General features: G+C 45.1%; 1 protein-coding gene across 2 annotated transcripts; it reads left to right on the top strand.

Moving 5' to 3' along the window:
• The first annotated feature begins 47 nt into the window (after positions 1-47).
• atr (ATR checkpoint kinase) lies at positions 48-26,584 on the top strand. Of its 2 annotated transcripts, none has more exons than XM_058090904.2 (48): positions 48-235; positions 364-455; positions 1,257-1,409; positions 1,481-2,352; positions 2,695-2,837; positions 2,902-3,078; positions 3,151-3,308; positions 3,424-3,576; positions 5,171-5,369; positions 5,444-5,700; positions 6,042-6,238; positions 6,322-6,422; positions 6,941-7,112; positions 7,195-7,353; positions 7,486-7,680; positions 7,764-7,859; positions 7,941-8,030; positions 8,879-8,974; positions 9,702-9,832; positions 9,907-10,050; positions 10,156-10,249; positions 10,326-10,451; positions 11,032-11,238; positions 12,666-12,779; positions 12,854-12,969; positions 13,045-13,165; positions 13,255-13,392; positions 13,468-13,639; positions 13,802-13,968; positions 14,038-14,202; positions 14,279-14,370; positions 15,552-15,643; positions 16,060-16,237; positions 17,245-17,430; positions 17,651-17,810; positions 17,876-18,055; positions 18,124-18,266; positions 18,393-18,490; positions 18,569-18,798; positions 18,874-19,008; positions 20,066-20,266; positions 20,334-20,477; positions 20,681-20,831; positions 20,911-21,067; positions 21,125-21,278; positions 21,902-22,053; positions 26,136-26,241; positions 26,316-26,584. In XM_058090904.2, the coding sequence occupies exons 1-48, from the start codon at positions 183-185 to the stop codon at positions 26,487-26,489; spliced, it is 7,791 nt and encodes a 2,596-aa protein (XP_057946887.2). In that variant the 5' UTR covers positions 48-182; the 3' UTR covers positions 26,490-26,584. The 2 variants fall into 2 exon arrangements, with proteins under 2 accessions (XP_057946887.2, XP_057946885.2); XM_058090902.2 differs by having other exon boundaries at positions 13,784-13,968.
• The last annotated feature ends 299 nt before the right edge of the window (positions 26,585-26,883 follow it).

The following is a 26,883-nucleotide window of genomic DNA, read 5'->3' as shown; positions in this document are numbered from 1 at the left end:
CATTTAGGCATACGCATTTACCTTTTTGACCCTCTGCGGTACCCGTACCAAAACAGAAACGTCATCATAGAGCGGAACGTTTGACAGACCGTCTGCGGGTGTGCTGTTTCATACCTTAGTGATTCTTGAATATGGCGTCCAAAATTTGATTTAAAGTGCATAAAACATTTGTTTTGCTGGCCATGGAGGGGCTGGAGATGTCTGCGATGATACCAGCGCTCCAGGAGCTTGCGAGGTAAATCACCGACTGGTGGCTAACGGCTATGCTACCAAAATCACATTCTCGAATGAATGAGTTTGTTGAAAGTGCGTTTGAATTGCGACACTCATTACACAATCATTGTACAATATATGTCACTTTAGTGCCACTGCGTTTGAATACGACGAAGCAGTGCAGAAGCCGCGACAGATCCTGTGTCGGTTCATCGACAGGATACTGACCAACGTGGATGCAGGTGAGTCCAAATAAATTCAACCGTACCTTGCCGTATATTGGTATTATTGTCCTGAATTGTGATTATTTGCCATGTTTAGTTACTTCAGTTGCACTTTTCAGGATTAGTCGACATAGTGCCTGTGAAAGTTGTGACGCCTTCCCGGCGCATACTTATGACGTCATCAGTTGGCTGTATATTACAACATGTTAATATTTAAACTACGCTACTAAAATTACATTATTTTTTATTCTGGTAAAATTGTAACACTTTTTCAATTTCTGCTGTTTGTTTTTTTAATTCATTTCAATTTTTTCTTTCTTTTTCTGACTTTATTCCTATAATATTCTGACTTTTCTATTCTATTCTATACTATTCTGACTATCTTATCATTATTACTTTTTCCCAACTTAATTCTCAAAATTACAACATTGTTGTTTGTCGTTTCGGCCCTATTACTTATTCAAATTTTTTTCCTTAATATCTTTAATATTTATTTAATTGTATGCAACAAAAAAAAGTTTCCTCATACTATGTTATTCTCGTAAAAAAATGACTTTTAGTTAGAAGGCAACTTTTTTTATATTGTGAAGTTATTCTTGTAAAATTACTGCTGATTTTTCTTGTTAAATTATATTTTTAGAATGTTCCACTGGCCACACTTTGGACACCCTTAATATACAATATACCAATTGAACATGTTGGTGTCAGTCAATGAACGCTTCACATATTGGCTATTATTAAAACGTATTCAAAATCCTGGAAATCCTGAAATCCTGAATGCCTCATCTTTCTTGGGGAACCATGTTTGTTCCTTTTCAGTGTCTCTGGGGCTGAACAAAAAATCCACGTCAGAGCCCGCCTGTGTCATGCTGCTGGACTTTGTGCTGCACATCATCAAATCGTCATCGCTCATGTTCGCCAACCCTGCCTGCCAGCCTGCCGAGTACCCCGACGCCACACAGAGCTGCACCGGTAGGAGACCAGCTAAACAGTTTGACAAGGGTAATTAGTGACATTCACTCTCATCTCCTTTTTGTCTCCAGACTTCAGCAAGTGGGTGGTGGTGCGTTTGCTGCGTGTGGCAGCCGCTCCAGACTGCGACGCCATCCATGGCCGCGTCTGCTCTGTGCTGTGCTACATGATGAACTCCCTGAAATTTAGGGCTCCATTCATCTTTAGCCGCCTCGCACGGGAACTCATTCTCCTCACACGGGACCTCAGTGACATTGTGTACGCTCACATCACTTCCCTCACCGTGAATCGCACCCCCAGCCAATGGCCCATGGCGCTCGCCGCCTTCACTGTCTCGTCGGCGTGTGCCTACCTCACCCCTTCACCTCTTGTACTCAACTCACCTTCAGCCTTGGAGACGCTCACCACCGTGACAATGAGAGTTTTGACCGACGCCACGAGGGGAATTGTTTCCCCTGGCGACCTCAGGGCTTCCTGGGAAACCTCTTGCTCCATCCTGGCCAACGGCACCGTCCAGCTGAGGAAGGTTGCCATGGTGATGTTGAGGCAGCTGGTGGAGCTGGTAGGGTTTCCAGAGGCGCAAGGACAAGAGTTCTTCGCCGCCTTCCTTCATGTGCTGGAGACGAACATGTGCACAGTGAGTGCACAGCAGCCATACGACGGAGAGCTGCTTCTCCTGACACGATGCATGTTTCGCTCGCCGAGTGACACTCGCACAAACTTTGAACCCATCTACCTCGCACAGCTCTTTGAGTGCGTTTGCGCTCTCGCCGAGGAGGGTGCCACGCTGGGGACGGAGGTCGTCCAGTCGCTGTGCCACTTGTTCGACTTCACGCTGTCCGTCACGGCAGGATACGAGAATGGTGGGCTTCCATGGAGGCAGCGGGTTGTCCAGGTCTGCAGGGTGCTGGTACGCACTGTGGGTGCAGAAAACCAAGCTGAGGTGTTGTTTCTTCTCCAGGTTCTGTTATTACTAGGCTGTAACGGCACTTTATTCGTAATTGGTGCAATACTTTTTTGTTATGAATATACGGTTAAAAGACATTACTTTTTTTTTTTCAAACAGTGGTTCTCATTTATTTTCTCTAATATCTCGTCTAGGGTACAGAAATGTATTCACGCCTGAAATACTAATAAGAACCTGTAGAATTAATTTATTTGTTTGTACAAGCCACTATGAGTTGTTTGGGCACCACCTTCTGGGGCTCGTCCCACTATTTGAGAAGCACTGGTTTAGAACCTTGATTCTTTTATCTTGCTTTAATGTCTTTTCCGTGTCTCGCAGTGCGCCGAGGGCTTTCTCCAAGCTGCGCTCAAAGCAGAGGTTGCCGTGGTGACGAGGCAAGTGGAGGATGAGGAGCCGGTTTCCAAGAAAGTCTGTAAAGTTGCCACCGATGCATCCGGAAAGACGGCAAAAGCATTGTCAAAGTGAGTTGAGTAGACTTTTTGGGGGAAGAAAAGTCAAATTAAAGTCGATGTTTGTGTCTTTTAGCGAGGTAGACATGTGTGCTCGCAGTCAGGTTTGGGCTGTGGTCAGCAGTCGACTGGAGGAGCTGTTAACGATCTTGAACTCTGACCCTGGTGAACCTGAGACCATGGAGATTCTCTCTGCTCTGCGGGGTCTGGGGTCCATCCTCCGTCTGGCGGCCATCTGCTTTTCACCCAGCAGGTAAAGCAAAAACAAACACACTGGCTCATCAGAAGACTCGAACTATTGTTCTCCCTTCCTTGAATCACTTAGACCTCTCCTTTGGGTGTCGGCTGAGAACCTGGGCAGATCTCTAAAGAGCTGCCAGTCAGTGTTGGAGGGCGGGGCTAAGCCAGTCTCGAACCAGAACTACTACCAGTCTGCTGTCCAGATCACTATTGGAGTCCTTGACTGTATCATCTACCTGACTAGTAAGCATACAAACACATTGAACATTACCATCTTTGTGAAGAACTTCTTTTCTATTGGGTGGCTCTCTATTGTGTACCTAATGAAATGACTGGGCTGTTTTTTTTTTACGTGTAGGATGCAGCCATGGTGAGGACGGCCTCCAGCATCGTATGTGTGCACTTTTGTCGCTCCCATGGGTGCCGGACCTCAAGTCGGCCACGGCCTTCAAAGGTTCCGGGTTCCCCTCCTGGGTGCCCGTCTTGGCGCAGAGACTCCACTTCTGCTTCTGTGAGTACAATGCAGGGATGTCATTAAATATATAATACACTCCTAATCCAAATGTGAAGGAAATGGCAAGAATTTACATTTTGCACTGTTGGTTCTTAAGGAGGTTCTAAGTAGAACTTGCAAAAATGAGAGACAAAAATGTTTTTACTAAACATTTTTTTTCCAAACAAGCATTAAAGTGAAATAGGCTGTTCGTCAGCTGATCAAATGCTTAAGAGCACAGCTTTTAAAATCTTTGCAAAAATGTCGATTAAATGTCATTTTCTGTCAGGTATTCACATTGTCATGATCTCTTGATGGTACGACCAGTCCATCAGGCGACAGGCGAGGCGCCTGTCGACTCCAGCATACCGGCAACCCTAGTGAGGATAAGCAGCATAGTCTTGGCAAAAGCAAACAAGCTTTCTCTTCTCGAATCTGGTCAGATTGTTGAGCTGCATAAGCAAGTCCTCCACAGCATGCCATTGCTGCTGAGGCTGGATGCAGTAAGACGGTCATTTGAAATTTCAAAGATCCTCAGGGTTAGGGACAAGTGGTAGACCCCAAAAGAATGTCACCGACTTGATCCAGATGATCCCAGTGGCTGTCCGTCAAGGCACAGGACCATCCTCGGCCCAAATGAAGGTTGTTACTGGTGCAGAGTGCAGTCCCATAACCATCTTCCAGAGAAGGCTTTTGAGAACACAAAACGTCTTCTTCAATGTCACAAACTTGCCTGACCTTGACGGTCCTGATGATTTCCAAGTGGTTACTGGCAGGACATGTCGATCTCACCTGAGATGATTTCCACACAGCCCAGTGGAAGGGGTGCCATCATGATTTTTCAGTGGAGTTTCAGGTTGCGCGGGGGTGGCTAACGGCATATGGCTATGTGGACCATGTGGTCATGACTGAAGGCCCTCCTCTGTGTGGTAATGACTGGCTTTTTCAACAGGACAATGCTGGACTTTTCAATGTCAGCCTGACAAAGGAGTTCTTCCAGAGAAATTAGCTCACTCTAAATCCGGAGTAGCCGGAGAAAACCTACGCACGGGGAGAACATGCAAACCACACAGCGATGCCCGAGTGGGGAATCAAACTCCCATGTCCCCTTTTTCTTTTTTGCATTTTGACTCTAATTGCAAAAAAAAAAATTGTCGGTAATGCAATGTGAGTGAATTTGTTTCCGGTTGTCATTATAAAACCTTAGCTTACTCCACTTGCAATGTTTTCATTCACATTTTAAATGTTTCATAATGCTGTACAAATGCGAATTAGCGAATTTCCCCACGGGGATGAATCTACCTACCACTACCACTTATTTTAAGTGTGTAAAAATAAATTAACCACTTTATAATGAGACTAAATAAAAGAAAAATAAAGTAAAACTACTTAACTTCTACTTAAAAATCACATTTGCTCACAATGTACCAGTCAGACAGTTCAACTTGCTGTTCTATGGTTGTCATCACACTCTTCACGGCTACTTTCTGTGCTGAAATCAACAATTTTTAAATTGACTTTTGATGCATATTTATCTGGAACATATTGGTTGAACATTGTATTATTGCGCAGGTTTGTCTTATGTATGTATGTTGTGTGTGTGTGTTTCTAGCGAGCGAGGTACAGGTGCAGTGTGTCTTGCTACTGGCTCGCCTACGTCCCGGCATGTGCGAGGGTTGGCGCGCCTGTGTCTTTTCTGCGGCGCTGCAGGGTCGAGACGAGGTGGGGAGAGCAGCGGCGGTCAGAACCTTCCCTCTTCTTCTTCACCACATGGGAAACGCCCACCGGAACCTCATGGACACAGCTCTACTGTACATTTGGGTTTGCTTTCAATTCATATGTCCCTCCAGTGACATAATGTGGGTACATCTGTGTCTATCTTCAGTCCCAGGCTGGAAGACAGTTCGGAGCAGGTGAAGAGAGAACTCGCAAGGATAGTCGGTCAGCTGAGCTGCATCCAGTCTGGCCTCTCGCAGGTCGGCAACATGTGCTCCAAAGCGACTTGTCTGGAAGAGCTTGTCTGCACCCGCCTGGATCTTGCGGCAGAGCATGCTGGGAATGGTCTCCCGTCCCTGAGGGCGTCATTTTTGAAACCCTTTCTTCCTCTGCTCCAACCAGTAGCCGCACGTAGCGTAAAGCAAGGTGCTTCAGACATTTCACACACAACACCTTTTTAGTACAGTACAACATTGCTTCTGTTCTTGCTGAGGTGTGCAATATACTTGTTAGTAAATGGCCCTAACCACTTTCTCATGCACTCCAAATCATTATTCACGTTAAAAAATATGTGTTTAAATTGAAATACTGTGTGTAATGTGTTTTCACATCTGGGAAATAAGTTTCTCTCCAATTAACACCACATCCTTTTTGCAGTTGGCTTTACACATGGCTGTAATTACAGCAGTCACTGTATTTATCAATGAAAGGCTTTGGTTACCTCTCCTGTGTATAATATATTTGTTTCTCTGCCATATACTGTATAGCGTTCCTGGAAGCACTGCCTCACTTCTGCCAACATGTCAGTCTAGCCGGAGATGACGGCGACTCCCGGGAAGTCCTCTGCGCCCTAATTGGCCTCATGGAGGATTCCAACGCGAGGGTCAGAACCAGCTTCAGCCAGTCGGTGCGCTTCCTGCTCACAGAGCCCACACAGAGCTCCAATGACGGCCCAGTGAGTGAGGTAAGACCAACAAGTATTTAGGGTATTTTATGCAAGACTTTGCTTCTTTGACCAAATGTTCTTGGCCCCTGTCGCTGTTGTAGCTCCTGGTTGCTTGTCTCCAAGAGGCCTTCAACAAAGCAAAACTCAAACAAGACGAGGACCTGCGGCACACTCTCATCCTCACTACTGGGGAGATCGGCAGGTACAGTATACTATATCATATTGACCCCAATATAAGACTGAATCCACAAAATATGATTCCTTATTTATGAGTCAAATATTTTCATAGTTAGAGCATACAAAACCTATTTCGACATGGTAAATACAGTTTTTATCATTGGTGCGTTCTAGACATGTAATAATGACTGTGAACCGCAAAGATGATGATGATGTATATTTAATATGTAAATATTATTATCACATTTTTATTTAATTTTAGATTTTTCATGTGTTTTTCTATTTTGTATTTTTAACATTTGGAAAGTCATTACATTAAATTTTTTCTAATTTGAATAATGATTTCGAGTGCATGCAAAAGCGGAAAAGTCCACTATTGCACAGTGCAGCAGCAACAGAACCAATGTTGCAGTAGCTGTAAGACACAAACTGCTCAGGTTAAATCTCTAGATGTGACTTTTTCAGACTTTTTTCCCCCCAGGGAAAAATACTTAATGTCCCATTTTTGTTTTTTCACTTTGCCTGGCGCTCGTCCTTCTTCAGAGCCTCTCAGGGTAGTCTGGTGTCCTTCTCCCTCCTGCGGCTGCTCCACTGTTTGCTGTCCAAGTCGTCTTCCGTATCAGTTGCCGCATACACTCAGATCAGAGCCCTGGCCTCTGCCAAAGGCCTGAAACTCCAAACTCTCTTCAGTCAGTACAAGAACCCCATTTGTCAGGTGAGGACTCTTGTGCATATTTATACATATCAGCAAATAGAACCCACTTCAACTTGCTCTTACTCCCCGCGTATGTGTTCAGTTCCTGGTGGAGTCGCTGCACTCGCGTCATGCCTTGGCCCTGCGGAGCACACCGGATCAGAGCGGCATTGTATCGGCCAATCAGAGGGAGCTGGCTCTGGACATCCTAGCTCAGATTGCACATGCTTTTGACTTCCCGGACCTCCACCTCTTCCTGTCTGTACGTACGTTAAGATGTAATGAATGCGGTGTATCCTCCACTCACTTAGGGCCAAAATGCTTTATTTAGCCTTGTCACAATATAAGAAACGGCTCTGCGTATTTATGGTTGTATGGTTGTTTGGCATCATAGCGGACGCTGCAGGTACTCCTGCCCTACTTGGCCGCCAAGGCCAGTGCAACAGGCTCCGCCCTCATCCGCACCCTGGCCAATGAGCTGAAGGCAAACCGACGGGAGATCCTGATCAGCAACTTCAAGTACATCTTTAGCCATCTGGTCTGTTCCTGCACCAAGGAGGAGCTGGAGAGGGCCTTCCACTACCTACAGGTAAAAAATAAAAAAAGATATATGCTTATATTATGTACCCCTGCACTCATATCCTCACGTGTAACCTTTGTACTGTGCCTAAGAGCGAGACTGATATCGAACTGGGCTCTCTTCTGCGTCAAGACTTCCAGGGTCTTCACAATGAGTTGCTGCTGCGGTTGGGAGAACACTACCAGCAGGTTGACATATCTGTTTTCTTCTTTCTTCAAAGTCTTCCCTAAGCTTGAATGGTTTAGTCACTGACACACATTTCTTCTTAGGTCTTCAACGGCCTGGCCATCCTGGCCTCCTTTGCTTCAAACGACGACCCCTATCAGGGTCCCCGTGGCATCACTACCCCAGAGCGCATGGTACAAAACACATTTCCTCTTATTTTTACTCTTATTCTTTATTTGTGCTTTTTTTAATGAACAAATAAAGTATTTTATATTCATTATTTTTAGTTGCATGGAAAATCAGTTGCATAATCTACACAATATAAAAAAAATCAACATAATATAAATGTTATTAATTTCAGTGTTTTTTTATTAATACAGTTTTATTAATAGAAATATTTTACTTTATTTAATGTTATTTTATTTAACATTTTTTAAATTATAAATTATTATTGATGCAAATGTTTCATATGATTTATTTACACAGAGAAAAACCAGAAAATCATTTGTGTAACCTATGCAATAATTTTGCAATAATATTTTTAGTACTTTTTTAGTATTTAGTATTTTACATATTTTTATATTTGTTCGTATTACAATTTTAATGCAATTTTTATAATTATTATTAATTATTTATAGTTTCAGTGACAAAATCTCGAAAATCAGTTGTTGCCGACACAATACAAAAAGAAAATCAACCTATAATGTTATTAATTTCAATTTTTTTTACTACAAATTTTTTGTTAATACAATTATTTTAAAAGAAAATTATGTAACTTTAGAAAAACAAATTCTTCGCAACAAAACTGTAAAATTAAATGACATAGTTTGATGTGGTCTGATGTTTAAAGTGCACCTGAAAAAAGGGACATTAGAACATACAGCTGATAGTATAACACTTTTACAGATACAATTAGACAAATTATTCAAGGAAAATTATAAGCATAAAATAGTGTGTGTGTAAAAAAACTCCCAACAATCATATTAACAATGTGATTTTAGATGTTAAATTTAAATTTGCCATGTCTCTTTTTTAAATGTAGGCGGACTACCTGCAGCCAAAGCTACTGGGAATTTTGGCCTTCTTCAACATGCAGCTGCTCAGCTCCAGTGCAGGAGAGAAAGACAGGAAGAAGCTGGTGAGCAAGCAAAAATAGATACTGTAAAAACTGTGATCATAGCCTGGGCCTGCCGACGCCGCACATTCGTTTCCGAGCCCCAACACCCAACCATTGGAGATGTTCAGTAGCTGTCCATTAGGATAATTGGATTATTTCTGGAATGTCATCACTCATTTTATAAGATGAGTTAATTGTTTAATTCAAATAATGATGTCGAGAGCATAAGAAAGTGTAAAGGAAAACATAGCTCTCTTTGACACAGGAACATGTATATTGGACAACACAGCAGTAACAGAACCAATGTTGCAATAGCGGTCAGGAGCTGAACTGCTCAGTTAGTGTTAATACTAGGGTGGTCCAATCTCTCTTCAAAAAGTGAGTCTAATATGTTTGGTCTAAATGAAGGTAATTTCGTGGCTCCTTTTATCATGTCCTATAGCCAATAGTATGTTTAAAAATGTTCACTTAATCCATGTGATCAGTATCATTTCACTCATGGATAATCAGTATCGGAATCGGCAACATAGAACCCTGATCGGAGCATTCCCAGTTAATGATGAGTTTGTTGGAAACAACAGTTTAGTGCAGCCAGTGTTGCACATGTTGCCAGATGCTGACTGCTCGTGATAATATATGTTTTTAAAACTATTGAAGTTGCTTACAGCCACAGCTGTTGATGGCAATGTTTCTTCATTGTAATTAGGGTACTTAAGAAACAGCTATAAGTGTATTTTTCCTTGTGTAGGTGCTGACCAGTGTGATGGCCTTGATGCAACTCATGGGCTCCAAACACATTAGCTCAGTCAGGGTGAAGATGATGACCACCTTGCGAACAGGCCTGCGCTACAGAGAGGACTTTCCCCTGCTCTGCTGCCAGTCAGTGCTTTCCTTTTCCATATCAATCCAAAGCCTTATGTTCAATTCAATGGTTTATGCGGCATGGTCCACAGAGCGTGGGACTGTTTTGTGCGGAGCGTGGATCCCGTGCATTTGGGGCCTCTCCTGAGTCATGTGATTGTGGCGCTTCTCCCGCTAATCGCTCTGCTGCCCAAAGAGACTGCCGCCATCATCCGCTTCCTGATACTGGACAACAGGTTAGCTCATTCTGTAATTGACTCGTGGCCTCCACTGTAATAGTATGATGTAATATGATGTCATTTAATCCAATAAGTGCTCATATTTACCACCATCCCTCGCAGGGAAGAAGTCAAGGACTACCTCCATGAGATATACTTCCTGCCGGACCACCCTGAGCTGAAAGACATACACACTGTCTTACAGAACGACAAAAAGGTACAACACTAAAAGGGATATTGGAACACATATGCATTCACACTGCAACGCTTATTGTTTTTTTACATTTTCTTAGCTGACAGCCAGCAACAGTGACCTAGCGTCCGTCCTGCAGCTATCCATGAGAGCCGTTCAGCACGAGAATGTCGATGTCCGCATTCACGCGCTCACCAGCCTGAGAGACATGATGCACAGCAACCAGGTTTCAGCTATTTTAGTTTTTTTTCCTAATTCTTAGGAACACATCTTAGCAGACATGTTATACAGATATCCGCAAAGCCTCATAATTGCTGAGTGGTTAGCATGTAAACAACACAGTCAGGAGATCGGGAAAACCTGTGTTCGATTTTCTGCTTGGCCATAAGCTCCAACATATCCCCATGGCCCTAGTGAGGATATGCAGCAGCATGGAAAATGGTTGATGGAAGGTTTTGCATGCATAGTCTGCATTTAGAGGTGTAAACAACATGAAAAGCAGAAAACAAAGCAATTATATAGACAGACAGACAGACAGACTTTCTTTATTGTCATTGCAAAATAACTCAGCAGTGAAATTGCCAACGAAATGTCGTTGCCTGGCTCCCGTATTATAATAATAATAATGTGGTGAATAAATAGATGACATCAAATAAGAACAACAATGTTTTTAAACAGCGGACTATTAAGTTCATTAGGGCATTTGTGTCATATCCAGTGAGTATATTGCCTTCAGGACTTTTAACCACATTTGAAGCTCCATTCCCATAAAAGCATCACAATACTTACTGAGTTTGTACTACCAGGACTGGCTGCTGAGGCAGGTTTGCGCCAGTGAGGCAGTGGAGCCGGTCATCTCCAGCCTGGTGTCGGTGCTGCTAAAAGGCTGCCAGGACTCGTCCCCAGAGGCCAGACTGCTTTGCGGGGAATGTCTCGGAGAGCTGGGCGCCGTGGACCCCGGACGCCTGGACCTGACGCAGTCCCACACCCACGGCGACCGCAACACGTTTGTGGTAAATAATCCTCTGTATCATTGGATTGCAATGTAACGAGTGAAGCAAGCTGGTGTTTGCGGTGCTATTATTTTCACACAAAGAATGATACAGTCTGATGGACAAAGACATCAGCAATCAACTGATGTTATAATGATATTATTATAAATTTATAACTTACTTTACATGAAATAAATGATCTCAAAGTGCCCATAAAGCTGATTGCATGACACTTTTACAGATACAATAATTCCTGTTTTGTGTAAAATATCGAGTGTGGCCCCCCCCGTTAATTTTGTTAAATCAATGCGGCCCGCCAGTCAAAAAGTTTGCCCACCCCTGGTCTATCCGGTCCTTGTACAAACGGGGCAGGAGTCTGGTTCGCATTGCCAGTAGTAAGTCGAGCCTGTTTCCGGTAAACGTTGGCCTCCGCCAAGGCTGCCCTTTGTCACCGATTCTGTTCACAATTTTCATGGACAGAATTTCTAGGCGCAGCCAAGGTGTTGAGGGAGTCCAGTTCGGGGGCCTTAGAATCTCATCTCTGCTATTTGCAGATGATGTGGTTCTTATGGCTTCTTCAGGCTGCGACCTTCAGCGTTTACTGGGACGGTTTGCATCTGAGTGTGAAGCGTCTGGGATGAGACTCAGTACCTCCAAATCAGAGGCCATGGTTCTCAGTCGGAAAAGGGTGGAGTGCTCCCTCCGGTTGGGAATGAGGTCCTGCCCCAGGTGGAGGAGTTTAAGTATCACGGAGTCTTGTTCACGAGTGAGGGAAAGTGGGAGTGTGAGGTGTGGTGAAAGTGGTGCAGCCTCGGCAGTAATGCGGTCACTGTACCGGACCGTCGTGGTGAAAAGAGATTTGAGCCGGAGGGCAAAGCTCTCAATTTACCGGTTGATCTATGTTCCCACCCTCACCTATGGTCGTGACCGAAAGAGTGAGTCAATTAGTCAATTAAATAAAAAAGTGATAGATTTCTATTGATTTCTCTGCCACCAGACATATTTCCTAATATGAAGAAAAAAGTTTTAATCTAACGAGAAAACACCTGAGGAAAAATAACACATTTAGTAGCAAAGTTGAGATATTTTTTAAAGTTGTAATATGAGAAACAAACAAAACAAAATTAAGTTGTATTTTTGTAAAATTACATTGGGGAAAAGTTGAAATATTTAAAGAATGAAGTCTAAATATGGTAATAAAGTTATAATTCCGAGATGAAAATGAAAAATAAACTAATATCGTAATATGTAATATTCTGAGAAAACATAAATATGGGAATAATATGACAAAAAGAACATTTACAAAGGATATTTAAGGAGAATATATATATATATATATATATATATATATATTTGGGGGGGAAAACCCCAGCAAAATAGCCAATATCAGCCATGCCTATTACAGCATATTTCAAAAACAAATAAACCATGCTTTTTACCACAACCAGAGTGGAGTCGAAGACCCCAACTTCGCCTATGAGCTGCTGAATGAGCTGACGAGAACTTTTCTAGCTTATGCCGACAACGTCCGAGCGCAGGATTCAGCTGCATATGCCATCCAGGTATTCCCCCCATCCCCCCAAAGAAAAATCTTTTGTGTGTGCTGTTTTTGGTGTTCACTGTACTGGCATTATAGGAGCTGCTCTCCATTTTTGAGTGTTGCGAGGGTCGCCTCGATTCGCCTGGGCGCCGTCTGTGGAGGAGATTCCCGGAGCACATCCAGGAGATACTGGAACCCCACCTCAACAGCAGGTTTTAAAAAAATCACAAATTACTACATCTCATCATCTATTCACTTCCCCTACTCCTTCCGCCTCTGTGGTACAGGTACAAGAGCAGCCAGAAGGAGGTGAACTGGTCCAAACTGAAGAAGCCGGTCTACCTCAGCAGCAAGGGTAGCAAGTTTTCAGATTGGTCCGCCACATGGGCCGCCTACCTCATAAGCAAAGTAAGTTGCCTTGTATTTTCGTAAGCTTTTTGTCTGTTTGCACAACCCGTCTGTTTGGTCATGAGAATGAAAGTGGTAACGTGTTCCAGGTGCGACACGAGTTAGCCAGCCGAGTGTTCACCTGCTGCAGTTTCATCATCAAGCACGACTACAAGGTCACCATCTACCTGCTGCCTCACATCCTGCTCTACATGCTGCTGGGATGCACTCCTGCAGAGCAGAAGGAGGTGTGGCACTCCTACATGTATACTATGTGAGGGGTGAGTTGAGAAATTAGTTGTATTGTAAATATCGTTCTGTAGGTGGCACAGGAGATGTTGACGGTGTTGACAGAGGGGGAGGGGCCAGGAGCCGGGCACTGCCAGGAGACGGCCTCCAGCCTATCACAGCTCAGCACTCAGACCGTGTTCAGCATCTTGTCTCACCTCACCCAGTGGAGCCGCCATGTCCTCTACGCCAAACCCAAACACAACGGTAACCATGCGTTCCACTTCGGTCCTATGGGTGGCAGTAATGCACCTTACAGTTTAGATTGCAACAGCTAAATAGATGACGGAAAGGTCAAAATAAATATGCCTTTGTTGGTATTGATACAGAGTGATTTATTTATTTGTGTAGAAATGAAAAATGTTACAGAAAATGGCGAGTACCAGCGTGTGGTGGCTTTCCTCAAGGGGATTCCTCAGGACGTCATGGCCAAGGCCTCGCTGCGCTCCAAGGCGTACACTCGGGCACTCATGCACTTTGAAGCATATATCCTGGAAAACAAGGAGAACATCCAGGACCACCTCACATTCCTGCAGGTGCAACAGACAGAAAAAATGCTGCTTTCCTGGTGATTATATTTGACTATTCTCAACATTTTGCCTCAGACACTGTACGCCGCCATGCACGAGCCCGACGGCGTGAGAGGAGTCAATGCCCTGAGGCGGGAGGAGCCCTCGCTACGGGAACAGATACTGGAGCACGAGAGCATCGGCCTCCTCCGGGATGCCACCGCCTGCTACGACCGGGCCATCCAGCTGGAGTCGGACCAGGTTTTACTCCTGATTCGGAAATATTCCATCTGTATTCAATGTGTACATTGTTTATTGTAGTCGTCTACACCGCCAGATCGGTCACTATCACGGTGTCATGACATCTATGCTCGGCCTGGGCCAGCTGTCCACAGTCATCACGCAGGTTAATGGAGTGCTGGCCGACAAGTAAGTGCTGTCAATGGACATTATATGGGGGTGGGAAGGACACAAAAACCAGACAGGAATATCCTGATTTAGCATCCTGATTTGCAGTGGAAGTAAGTATTGATGTGCTGTTTGCAAAATATCACAATATGTCTACTATATGAATAATATTGACCATGTACCACGAACAAACATTACTTTTTGCGTCCACCACCATCACACGTGCCTTTTGTTTTACTTCTGGCTGTAAAGAAAGCAGCTAGGCTATTGTTATGGTGCCAAATGACTCCACATGAATAAAACGCCATTCAATTATTATGTATTGATATTAACAATCACGTGGTGTCCAATCATCATGACCGTTATCTCCAACATGAATGTTTTGTGAGTGCAAGGGTATTTTTTTCCTATATCGTGAAAATCAATTTTACAGAGTCGGGTCGGGAAACAATTAATCAGGAATGACTGTATTGTTTTTTTGTGTTGCTGATATCATCCCTAATTGTGAAGCTTACTTTGCACTGAAGGTGAAGGTTTAATGCTGTGTAACTCGTCAGTCGTTTTGTTACTATTGTGGTGCATAAAGTTAATACTCTACAACAATGGTTCCCAAAGCGGGGTACGTCAATTGCCACTGGGGGTACGTGAATAAAAATAAATAATTAGCGCCTAACACTCAAAATTCCGAGTGTGCCTGAACGCCTCAAATAAGTAAGTTTGAATGATTACTTTGTGCATTAACAGTTTTTCATCTTGAACATTTTATTTATATTGGAGTTCCAATTCATTCCCGCCTGGCCCCAGCGGTGAAAACCGGTCACTGTGTTGTATTGTTGGTTTATGTATGTTTGCATTTCAGATACTATTAAGAAGGGGGTAGTGGTTCTTTTAGAGTTGGGACATCATGGAAAGATTCCAGTGTTGTAGAAAAATAGTATCCTAACTAGGAAAGAGTAAATACAGCAGAGCTCTTTAAAATATGTCTCATCCTCTGTCCTGGGCATGTAGGAACGTAATCATCGTCGCAAAAGTGTGCACTGCACACACAAAGCTGTTTCTAGCCACTCTACTTCCCATGTTATAGCCAATGGCAAGCAGCCAAAGTTTTCTAATAGCAATATCCGTGGCAGGAAAACGATGTACTCACTGGACATTGATTAGGGACACCGCAATAATAAACATATTTTTATGTGCACATTTAGACACCAGTGGACTTCGGAGCTGAACATGTACAGAGTGGAGGCCGCCTGGAAGCTGGGCAAATGGGACCTGCTGGAGGACTACTTGGGTTCGGGTAATGAAATGAGCGCGGCAACAAACTGAAGATATTTACTGTAAATGTGCCAATGAACTCCTTCATTCGATGAACCACCAAGACTTATATTCGAAGAATACATGGTCTACAAAAGCAAACCCCCAAGGTCTCCAGTTAGCGCCTAGTCAAAAAAGCAGTCGTGGCTGTAGGCAACCTCCTGAGGTTGTTTTTTTGTTAACCTAATATAAGTCAGCATCCAGCATCATTATCTACCTCTGCATGCGCTTTAAAATTTGGAACTTGTGTGTGTTGCACATTCAGTTCTGTTGTTTACAATGAACAAATTCGCGCTATTATTGCTGGCTCAGCAGATTGCTCCTGGCCACTAGTACAACATTGCTTCTGTTGCTACTCTATGCTTGTTTCAAAAAACAGATGAGTTTTCCTTCTTCCAGACATTCAGTCCAGCACATGGGGAGTACGGATGGGCCAGTTGCTGCTGGCCGCCAAGAAACAAGATGCTGGTACCTTCTATGAGAACCTGAAGTTGGTCAGGAAGGAGCAGGTGGTCCCTTTGTCCGCCGCCAGCTATGAGTGCGGAACCTACCAGAGAGGATATGAATACATTGTCAGGTATGTCAGCTTGTCCAGGGAGCACTATTGTGCACTTCATCCACTTTCTGCACTTGTCCAACGTAATGGATGCCGTATATGACATACAACAATAATAATAGTAAGGAATGGGACAGTAGGGCACAAATGTTAGCAAATCCAGCATAGCTATGTGATGCCTCGATGCTAGGGTGGCCTGTTTGTGGGGAAAAAAATAAATGATCAAACTTAGCTCCCCCATGTCTTGTGAAAGGATAGTTCGGAGTGGGTCAGTCATTCTTTAAGTTTAAGATGTGGAGCAAAGCCTGTTTTTAACATTTTTATTTTACAAATCCTTAAATAAATCTCCTGAACAGACTCTTTAGTCCTGAACAGACACATTACTTTTGGAATGACATTAAAAAAGCCAGTTTGTAGAATGTGGTTGAATATGCGATTGAAAACAGATACACATGTGCATGGCAACATATTGAGACCGGCAAATTGATCAATTGAGTTTCATTTATTTATTGTGTGCTTAATTTAGTTATTTAATAGTGTCCCAGGCCTAGTGCCTACAAAGTATAATTTTTTCAGAATGAGAAATCTCGTCACGTTTTAATCTCATAAGATATACTTAAGACATACATAAGACTCATTTTTGTGTGTGTTAGTGTAAATGTAGTGTAAGGACAGGAAGCTTGGGTTACGGCTACCACAATAGTCCGTGTTTTTTTTATTAGAGGTTATTGTGCCTGTTGTGAGATAATTCAAATTTGCAATAAAAGCTTTTTGTTCCAGTCTGGTGCTTGTACGTCTCACTGAACATTACTGACACCTAGTGACCAGTGTATAGAACACTACATATCACGTCTTTGAATGCATCTTCTGAATGTTCACTTGCAATACATAAAATGAACTTAAATATGCATATTCTTTAGGCTAATAATGGCCATATACAACCACAAAGCAGCATGATTTATTAATGCATTTTTGAGTGAAGCCGTGAAATTGGAAATGGGATGACTGTAAACTGTTTTCATGATTAGGTTGCACATGCTCAGCGAGATGGAGCACACATTCACAGAGCTGCAGAAACAGGAAGAAGGCTCTGCCCCCAGCCTCAGACAGCTTCCTTCTCATTGGGCGGATCGGCTGGAGATGACTCAGAAATCCTTCCGGGCCAAAGAGCCCATCCTGGCCCTCCGTCGCGCCCTGCTCAGCCTGCAATCAAAGTAAGGATGTGGCATTTGTGGCATTTAAGTACATATAGATACATATCTATATGTGCCCTGTAATTGGCTGGCCACCAGTCCAGGGTGTACCCTGCCTCTCGCCCAAAGACAGCGGGATAGGCTCCAGCGACCCTTGTGAGGAAAAGCGGGAGAAAATGACTGAATGAATGAATCTAGTACAGTCTGGTTGATGGTGCAAATCCCCTGACTTTGTGTCCAGGCCGACGAGCCATGAGCTGGTGGGCGAGTGCTGGCTCCAGAGCGCTCGGGTGGCCAGGAAGGCCGGGCATCACCAGACGGCTTTCAATGCACTTTTGAACGCAGAGAACACACACCTGGCCGAGTTGGTCACCGAGAAGGCCAAGTGGCTTTGGTCCAAGGTGAGACACTTTTAGGCAGTGGGACATCTTGAAGAACCATCACATTCAACTCTTGAGTCTCTCAGGGAGACGTACACCAGGCCCTCATCGTGCTGAAGAAGGGCGTCACCCAGTGTTTCCCCGACAATCGCCCCCAGTTGGACCCTCGCAGTCTGCAGACCAAAGGCAGAGCCATGCTGCTGGTGGGACGCTTCATGGAGGAGACGGCCAACTTTGAGTCCAACGCCATCATGAAGACATATAAGGTGGGACACGTCAGGGCCCTACCCGCATCTAAGGAGTCGGTGATGCTTAATCATGCTTTCTTTTTTAGGATGTGACCAACCTTCTACCCGAATGGGAGGATGGCAACTTCTACCTGGCTAAATACTATGACAAGGTGATGCCCATGGTGACCGACAACAAGCTGGAGAAACAAGGCAACCTCATCAGATACATTGTCACTTACTTTGGAAAGTAAGACTTTGGACCTGAACTTTAGTGGTTCTTTCCTTTAAATATAGGGCACTGTGTTTTATGTATTAACAATTAACAATCCTTGATGGTAGATATCCACTGTTTCTTCTTATCTTCCCCACCCAGAGCCTTGCAGTTTGGCAACCAGTACATCTACCAGGCTATGCCTCGCATGCTGTCCCTCTGGCTTGACTTTGGAGCTAAAGTGTGTGAGTGTGAGAAATGTAGGTGTCACGTATGTACTAGTATTGCCATTTGCTATGCGCACATACTGTAAATAACATTGACGTGTCCACATGTAGCCGGGCGGGCCGACAGGCAAATGCGCCAGGAGCTGTCCAAAATCAACACGGCAATGAGCGAGCACTGCGCCAACTTGGCACCCTACCAGTTCCTGACCGCCTTCTCACAGCTCATCTCCAGGGTCTGCCACTCCAGCGATGACGTCTTCAACGTCCTCATGACCATAGTGGCCAAAGTTTTCCTAGCATACCCCCAGCAGGCCATGTGGCTGATGACGGCTGTGTCCAAGGTACTAATTCCTCCATGCTTGTAGGTGGACGTTTAGGAACATGCTCTTTGGAGGCGTTCTGGTTTTCTCCCCCAGTCGTCCTATCCCACTCGCATGAACCGCTGCAATCAGATCCTGAAGAAGGCCATCAGCCTCAAGCAGTCGCTGGAGAAGTTCATCAGCGACGCCAACAGGCTTACCGACAAACTGCTGGAGCTCTGCAACAAGCCGGTATGCACCAAATACTCACAAAACTATCCCATTATGGATGTTTGCTCTCTTTGTCATTGTTTCCCACATTTTAAAATACTGTATTTTCCGCACCATAAGGTGCTCTGAATTCACTTCACTTGGTTTTCACAGGAGAGATAGAAGCGGTGTTGTTGGACCGCCCCGGAGGCGTGGTGGACGTTAAGATACATGTTGTATGTAATACGTGTAGTTCTCTGATTGGTTTATTGCTGCCAGCTTAGTATCACGTCCCTGTGTCAGCAGGAAATGGTGTACACTCACTCAAGCAGAGCGCTAACCCAAGTAGAACAACATTTTTTGGAACACACATAAGGCGCACCACATTAAAAGGCGCATCATCGATTTTGGAGAAAATTAAAGACTTTCAAGTGCGCCTTATTGTGCGGAAAATACGTTACATTAAAGTGTACATTGTAATCTTCTTTTTTGTTCTAATCTTTTTTTTCCCCATGCTCTAACTTAATGTAATGGTTGATTTTGTAAAATTACAAAAAACAAAAAAATCACAACATTATTCCTAATGTTCTGATTTAATTTAATGATAGATTTTATTCATTCATTCATTCATTTTCTACCGCTTATCCTCACAAGGGTCGTGGGAGGTGCTGGAGCCTATCCCAGCTGTCTTCTTTGTACGCCCTGGACTGGTCGCAGGGCACATATAGACAAACAACCATTCACACTCACATTCATACCTATGAACAATTTGGAGTCCCCAATTAACCTAGCATGTTTTTGGAATGTGGGAGGAAACCGGAGTCCCCGGAGAAAACCCACGCATGCATGGGGAAAACATGCAAACTCCACACAGAGATGACCGAGGGTGGAATTGAAATTGGGTCTCCTAGCTATGAGGTCTGTGTGCTAAGCACTCAGCTGACGTGCAGCCCATGACAGATTTTAGCTATGTGAAAAAAAATCATATAATACTTATACCATAAAATAATAATTATCCAACACATGGATTTGCAGCCAAATTTGTATGTAACAAATTATTTGTATTATTCTGATGACGTATTCGTAATGGGTTGTGCAGGTGGATGGTAACTGCACCACCCTGACCATAAGCGTCCACTTCAAGCAGCTGAAACGTCTGGTGGAGGAGCCCACATTCAGCCAGATCCTGATCCCGCTGCAGTCTGTTCTCATCCCAACACTGCCCTCTACTGGCGGGGCAAACACACATCATGATGCCTTTCCGGGACACTGGGCCTACCTAGACGGCTTTGAAGACTCTGTAAGGAAAAAGTGTTGTCTGTAATTGTAATGTTTTAAAAACTGTAGCATGATATGTTTGCATGTAGGTGGAGATCCTGGCCTCCTTACAGAAGCCTAAGAAGATCAGTCTGATGGGGTCAGATGGGCGGAGCTACACCATGATGTGCAAACCTAAAGATGACCTGAGGAAAGACTGCAGGCTTATGGAGTTCAACTGCCTCATTAACAAGGTGCCACAACATGCTTGTTCTGAATGCTGCAGTCTGGGCAGAGCTGATCAGTGGAGGAGGATCAATGTTTTAAAGAAAGTATCGGATGATATTGATAATGTGCTTTTTTGCTGATATTGGTAGATACTGATTGGTGGCTGATCGATCGGAGCAACCCTAAGAGCGACCTTTAAGCAATATTTATTGTTCTTATATGCGCTTAGTGCTTACGGAAAGATGCAGAGTCACGCCGGCGGGAGCTCCACATCCGGACATACGCCGTCATCCCCCTCAACGAGGAGTGCGGCATCATTGAGTGGGTCAGCAACACAGCAGGGCTTCGGCACATCCTCACCAAACTGTACAAGGAGAGAGGTAGGCTTTTGGAACATCAGCTGTGAACGAACGAATCAGTGGATGAATATACATAATTTGCAGACTGTGTGATGTTCAGGTGTCTACTTGTCGGGCAAAGAGCTGAGGAAGCTGATTTTGCCCAAGACAGCCCCGTTTGAGGAGAAACTTCGAATACACAAGGAGGTGCTGTGTGTTCGACATCCTCCCGTCTTCCATGAGTGGTTCCTCCTCACCTTCCCCGACCCTACGTCATGGTACGAGCCTTTTCTGTTGTATACACTCCGACCATATTTATCGTATGTATTCAACAGGTACAGAAGTCGCTCCGCATACTGCCGCTCCACAGCGGTAATGTCCATGGTGGGGTACATCCTAGGCTTGGGGGATCGCCACGGAGAAAACATCCTCTTCGACTCCTTAACGGGGGAATGTGTGCATGTGGACTTCAACTGCCTCTTCAACAAGGTGTGTATTGCTTGGGGGGGGGGGTGCACTACCAGTTCAGTGTATATCAAAGCAGTCCTCTCTCGCTCACCAAAACATATCAATGAATCAATCATCCTGTTTCAGGGTTGCCTCCGGCCTACTACTAGTCAACGATACGCATATTAAAGCTAATGCTCCATATTTTTTGCATAAATTAAGCATTGTCAAGCATAAAGAAGGCAAAATTAACTGAAGGAATTAAGAAGTCGCATTGAAATTGTGAATATAGCATTGTACCTTGGTCACTAGATGTCAGTAATTGTTCGGCAAGACAAGCACCAGACTTCATCACCAGGCTTTATTGCCTCTTTATCTCGCAGGAGGCACAACAATAGTGTAATAATCAGGATAATAAATAAAAACGCGGGCCTTAATCCAGCTAAAACTCAACTCTGTACCCTTTGGCTCGAATCTTGTTTATGTCTTAAAGTGGCTTATTTTCTATAATTATGTCTACTATATTGGGTATTACGAATGTAAAGGTGACTATAGGGGTGTTATTTCATGTCTAGAGGACTTTAATAATGTTAAAAAACATAGGAGCTTTGGACAGTGTTATGGATTCAAATTGATGAAACATCTTTCCCATCCATCTCCACCAGGGGGAGACATTCGACGTCCCCGAAGTGGTTCCTTTCCGCCTGACCCATAACATGGTCCACGCCATGGGGCCCATGGGCACAGAGGGGCTCTTTAGGCAGGCTTGTGAGGTCACACTGAGGCTGATGAGGGACCAGAGAGAGCCGCTGATGAGGTACCAACACACCAGCATATCTGTGAAACAGGCTACATATTTTAGGCATCAAACCACATAGATGTTTGGACTTATCTGCTCCCCTAATGACACAACGGTTCTATTTATGCTTGTTACCTTTGGCTGACCACCAACTCTACAAGCTCCGGCATTCACGGTACATGGTCACTATATTTAGTGAGTAGGGTTGTGCATTAAAAGTGAAAGACAGGAAGTGTTTCTTGCGTCATGCATTTATTCAGTAATTAAATACAAGCGGTCAACAAAGGTGAAGTATCTGCCGTGCAGGTGAGGGGCAGTGGAGCTCCACATACGCACTGTTGTACAATGCAGGTCTGAAAGCTGTAAAAAAATACAAAAAACTTCCACGATGCAAACCAGCCTATGACCAGCAAAAGGGCCAAGAAGGCAGAGCTTGGACACACTCCTCTGTCGCCTGGCAACAACTTGCCCTCCTGACCAGACTGGCATTGGCACCAAATTGTGGTACAGCGGTCATCTGCGGATCATGACTCATTGAATGCAGAAGTACATTATTATTATTATTATAGAGGCTAGGTGCCTCTGTGTTGGAGTCAGCCCCGGTGAACGAGAGGGTCATTTCCCTATGCCTTCGGGCTGGGGAAAGGGTCCTGACTGTCATTTGTGCGTACGCACCAAATGGTAGTTCGGAGTACCCGGCCTTCTTGGAGTCCATCAGAGGGGTGCTGGAGAGCACCCCAGCTAGTGACTCCGTCGTTCTACTGGGAGACTTCAACGCCCATGTGGGCAATGACAGTGTGACCTGGAGGGGCGTGATTGGGAGGAACGGCCTCCCTGATCTGAACCCGTGCGGTGTGATGTTATTGGACTTCTGTGCGAACCACAGTTTGTCCATAACTAACACCATGTTCGAACATAGGGGTGTCCATAAGTGCACTTGGCACCAGGACACCCTAGGCCGCAGGTCTATGATCGACTTTGTAGTCGTATCATCAGACCTGCGTCCGCATGTTCTGGAAACACGAGTGAAGAGAGGGGCTGAGCTGTCAACTGATCGCCACCTGGTGGTGAGTTGGATTAGATGGCGGGGGAGGATGCTGGACAAACCTGGTAGACCCAAACGAGTAGTGAGGGTGTGCTGGGAACGTCTGGCAGAGTCTCCCGTTCGTCGAGTCTTCAACTCTCACCTCCGGCAGAGCTTCACCTGCATCCCGGGGGAGGACCGGGATATTGAGTCCGAATGGGCCATATTCCGTGCCTCCATTGCTGAGGCAGCTGACTGGAGCTGCGGCCGCAAGGCGGTCGGTGCCAGTCGCGGTGGCAGGCCCTGAACCCGATGGTGGACACCAGAGGTCAGGGCTGCCGTCAAGCTGAAGAAGGAGTCCTATCGAGCCTTGATGGCTTGTGGGACTCCGGAAGCAGCTGTCAGGTACCGTCAGGCCAAACGCTTTGCGGCTTCAGCGGTTGTCGAGGCAAAAACTCGGGTGTGGGAGGAATTCGGTGAGGCCATGGAGCACGACTTTCGGTCGACCTCGAAGAGGTTCTGGCAAACCATCCGGCGCCTCAGAAAAGGGAAGCAGTGCCCAGTCCACACTGTTTACAGTGGAGACGGGGGCCTGCTGACCTCGACTGGGGATGTAGTCGGACGGTGGAAGGAATACTTTGAGGCCCTTCTCAATCCCACTGACATACCTTCCATAGAGGAAGCAGAGTCTGAGGACACATACGTGGACAGTGCCATTACTGTGGCTGAGGTATCTGGGGTCGTTAAGACGCTCCTCAGTGGCAAAGCTCCAGGGGTGGACGAGTTCCGCCCAGAATTCCTCAAGGCTCTGGATGTCTTGGCTGACACGTCTCTTCAACATTGCATGGAAGTCGGGAACAGTACCTTTGGATTGGCAGACCGGGGTGGTGGTCCCCCTTTTCAAGAAGGGTGACCGGAGGGTGTGTTCCAACTACAGGGGGATCACACTCCTCAGCCTCCCTGGGAAAGTCTATTCCAGGGTGCTGGAGAGAAGCAGCTGTCAGGTACCGTCAGGCCAAACGGTTTGCGGCTTCGGCGGTTGTCGAGGCAAAAACTCGGGTGTGGGAGGAATTCGGTGAGGCCATGGAGCACGACTTTCGGTCGGCCTCGAAGAGGTTCTGGCAAACCATCCGGCGCCTCAGAAAAGGGAAGCAGTGCCCAGTCCACACTGTTTACAGTGGAGACGGGGGCCTGCTGACCTCGACTGGAGATGTAGTCGGACGGTGGAAGGAATACTTTGAGGCCCTTCTCAATCACACTCCTCAGCCTCCCTGGGAAAGTCTATTCCAGGGTGCTGGAGAGAAGGGTACGACCATTGGCCGAACCTCTGATACAGCAGGTCCAATGCGGTTTTCGTCCTGGTCGTGGAACACTGGACCAGCTCTACACCCTCACGAGGGTGCTTGAGGGTGCATGGGAGTTTGCCCAACCAGTCTACATGTGCTTTGTGGACCTGGAAAAGGCATTCGACCGTGTCCCTCGTTGCATCCTTTGGGGGGTGCTCCGGGAGTACGGGATTGGTGCTGCGTTACTACGTGCTATCCGGTCCTTGTACAAACGGGGCAGGAGTCTGGTTCGCATTGCCAGTAGTAAGTCGAGCCTGTTTCCGGTAAACGTTGGCCTCCGCCAAGGCTGCCCTTTGTCACCGATTCTGTTCACAATTTTCATGGACAGAATTTCTAGGCGCAGCCAAGGTGTTGAGGGAGTCCAGTTCGGGGGCCTTAGAATCTCATCTCTGCTATTTGCAGATGATGTGGTTCTTATGGCTTCTTCGGGCTGCGACCTTCAGCGTTTACTGGGACGGTTTGCATCTGAGTGTAAGCTTCTGGGATGAGACTCAGTACCGCCAAATCAGAGGCCATGGTTCTCAGTCGGAAAAGGGTGGAGTGCTCCCTCCGGGTTGGGAATGAGGTCCTGCCCCAGGTGGAGGAGTTTAAGTATCTCTGGGTCTTGTTCACGAGTGAGGGAAAGTGGAAGCGTGAGGTCGACAGACGGATCGGTGCAGCCTTGGCAGTAATGCGGTCGCTGTACCGGACCATCGTGGTGAAAAGAGAGCTGAGCCGGAGGGCAAAGCTCTCAATTTACCGGTCGATCTATGTTCCCACCCTCACCTATGGTCATGAGCTTTGGGTCATGACCGAAAGAATGAGATCGCGGATACAGGCGGCTGAAATGAGTTTCCTCCGTAGGGTAGCTGGACTCACCCTAAGAGATAGGGTGAGGAGCTCAGCCATCCGGGAGGGGCTCAGAGTAGAGCCGCTTCTCCTTCAGAGAGGAGTCAGTTGAGGTGGCTCGGGCATTGTCCCTAGGACACGCTGGAGGGACTATGTCTCACAGCTGGCCTGGGAACGCCTTGGTGTCCTCTTGGTGGAGCTGGAGGAGGTGGCCGGGGACCGGGAAGTCTGGGCTTCCCTTCTAAGACTACTGCCCCCGCGACCCGGACCCGGATAATCGGAGGAAAATGGATGGATGGATGGGATGGATGGATGGAGTCTTGACATGAACAGACATAAACAGTAAGCTGGCATTGCTCAACTACAAGCTTAAACCATTTCAAGAAATGCTGCAAATGACAGTTTGACAGACAATACATGTCACAAATGCCAATTAACCAACTTAGCAGAACGAAATATGACATATTAAAGGAAACATTGCATTGTTATGATATATCATTTATATTTCATATTCCTATCGAAATAGTGGTTTATTGGTTAATAATGTTTTGCGTCAATTTGTGGGACAATAAACATTTCAAAACACAACTACATTGTTTTGTGACTTAGTTAAAAAAAAAGGTTGTTTGTCCAATCATATTTTCAATTGTTTAAAAGAGAAAAATTATCATCTTGTGTGTTGTGACACCTTATTTACTATAATTATTTTTTCACCGTAACAAAAACAATTACCCTACCCAGATGTAAGGTATACTCTGGAGTTGTGAAAATAACATATTACCATTTTGAGGAAATACTGATGAATTAAATTTAGATTTTCACATTAAAAATGTAATAATATTTTGTTTTATTTTGTAGGATTAACAGATAATTCCTTTTTCATTTTTTTTTCTGCTCCTCAGTGTCCTGAAGACCTTTCTCCATGACCCTCTGGTGGAGTGGAGCAAGCAAGGCAAAGGACTGTGCAAAACGCAGGCTAACGAAACTGGAGAGATAGTAAACGAAAAGGTGCAATTTGCTAATCTCATCTCGGAACTACATTTTCTTCATTTTTATCTAACATCTACTCAACCCCACATCAGGCCAAAACTCACGTGTGTGACATCGAGCAGCGTCTTCAGGGTGTGATTAAGAGCAGAAACAAAGTGCTGGGGCTGCCATTGTCCATCGAGGGACACGTCCACTATCTTATTCAGGAATCCACAGATGACAAACTGCTGTGTCTGATGTACCTGGGCTGGGGGCCTTACCTGTAAAGTGCACTTTTTCACATTTAGTTCAAACAGCTATGTTAGCATTCACACTCCTGTACATGTTTTTGTAATAAATGAGGATTATGTTTTGTATGTTATGTATGTCTGTGTGTGTGTTGTGGGTCAGAAATGTGCCCTAATCTCGTTAACCCTCCTTAGAGTCAGACTGTCACCTGGTTTAGTTTTAATCCCCTCACAAGCACCAGTTGGAGTTAACAGTTGGAGTGCTGCAGTTTTGTAACCCGACATGACTTTAATAACCCAGAAAATTACTGTATTTGTAGTCATTACTTTTCTACTTTTTGTTAATGCCTGGCTCTTGCTGCAGCTGTATTTTTTTATTTGAGGCTGCATAATGTTGGTGAAATACTTTTGTTTTGTTTTAAAATGGGAGCAA

This window comes from Doryrhamphus excisus, linkage group LG14, assembly GCF_037039965.1.
Source record: "Doryrhamphus excisus strain RoL-2023G ecotype Guam linkage group LG14, RoL_Dexc_Guam_v1.1, whole genome shotgun sequence".
NCBI lineage: Eukaryota > Metazoa > Chordata > Actinopteri > Syngnathiformes > Syngnathidae > Doryrhamphus > Doryrhamphus excisus.
Note: the sequence above shows the minus strand (reverse complement) of the source record. Positions and strands in the feature narration are given on the sequence as shown.

What these genes read in the sequence shown, in the direction of transcription:
- atr (XM_058090902.2), top strand. Translation starts at nt 183, where the DNA reads ATGGAGGGGCTGGAGATGTCTGCGATGATACCAGCGCTCCAGGAGCTT. An exon ending in CTCATGGACACAGCTCTACT is followed by an intron (nt 5,370 to 5,443) that starts GTACATTTGGGT and finishes GTCTATCTTCAG; the next exon opens with TCCCAGGCTGGAAGACAGTT. An exon ending in ACATGATGCACAGCAACCAG is followed by an intron (nt 10,452 to 11,031) that starts GTTTCAGCTATT and finishes TTGTACTACCAG; the next exon opens with GACTGGCTGCTGAGGCAGGT.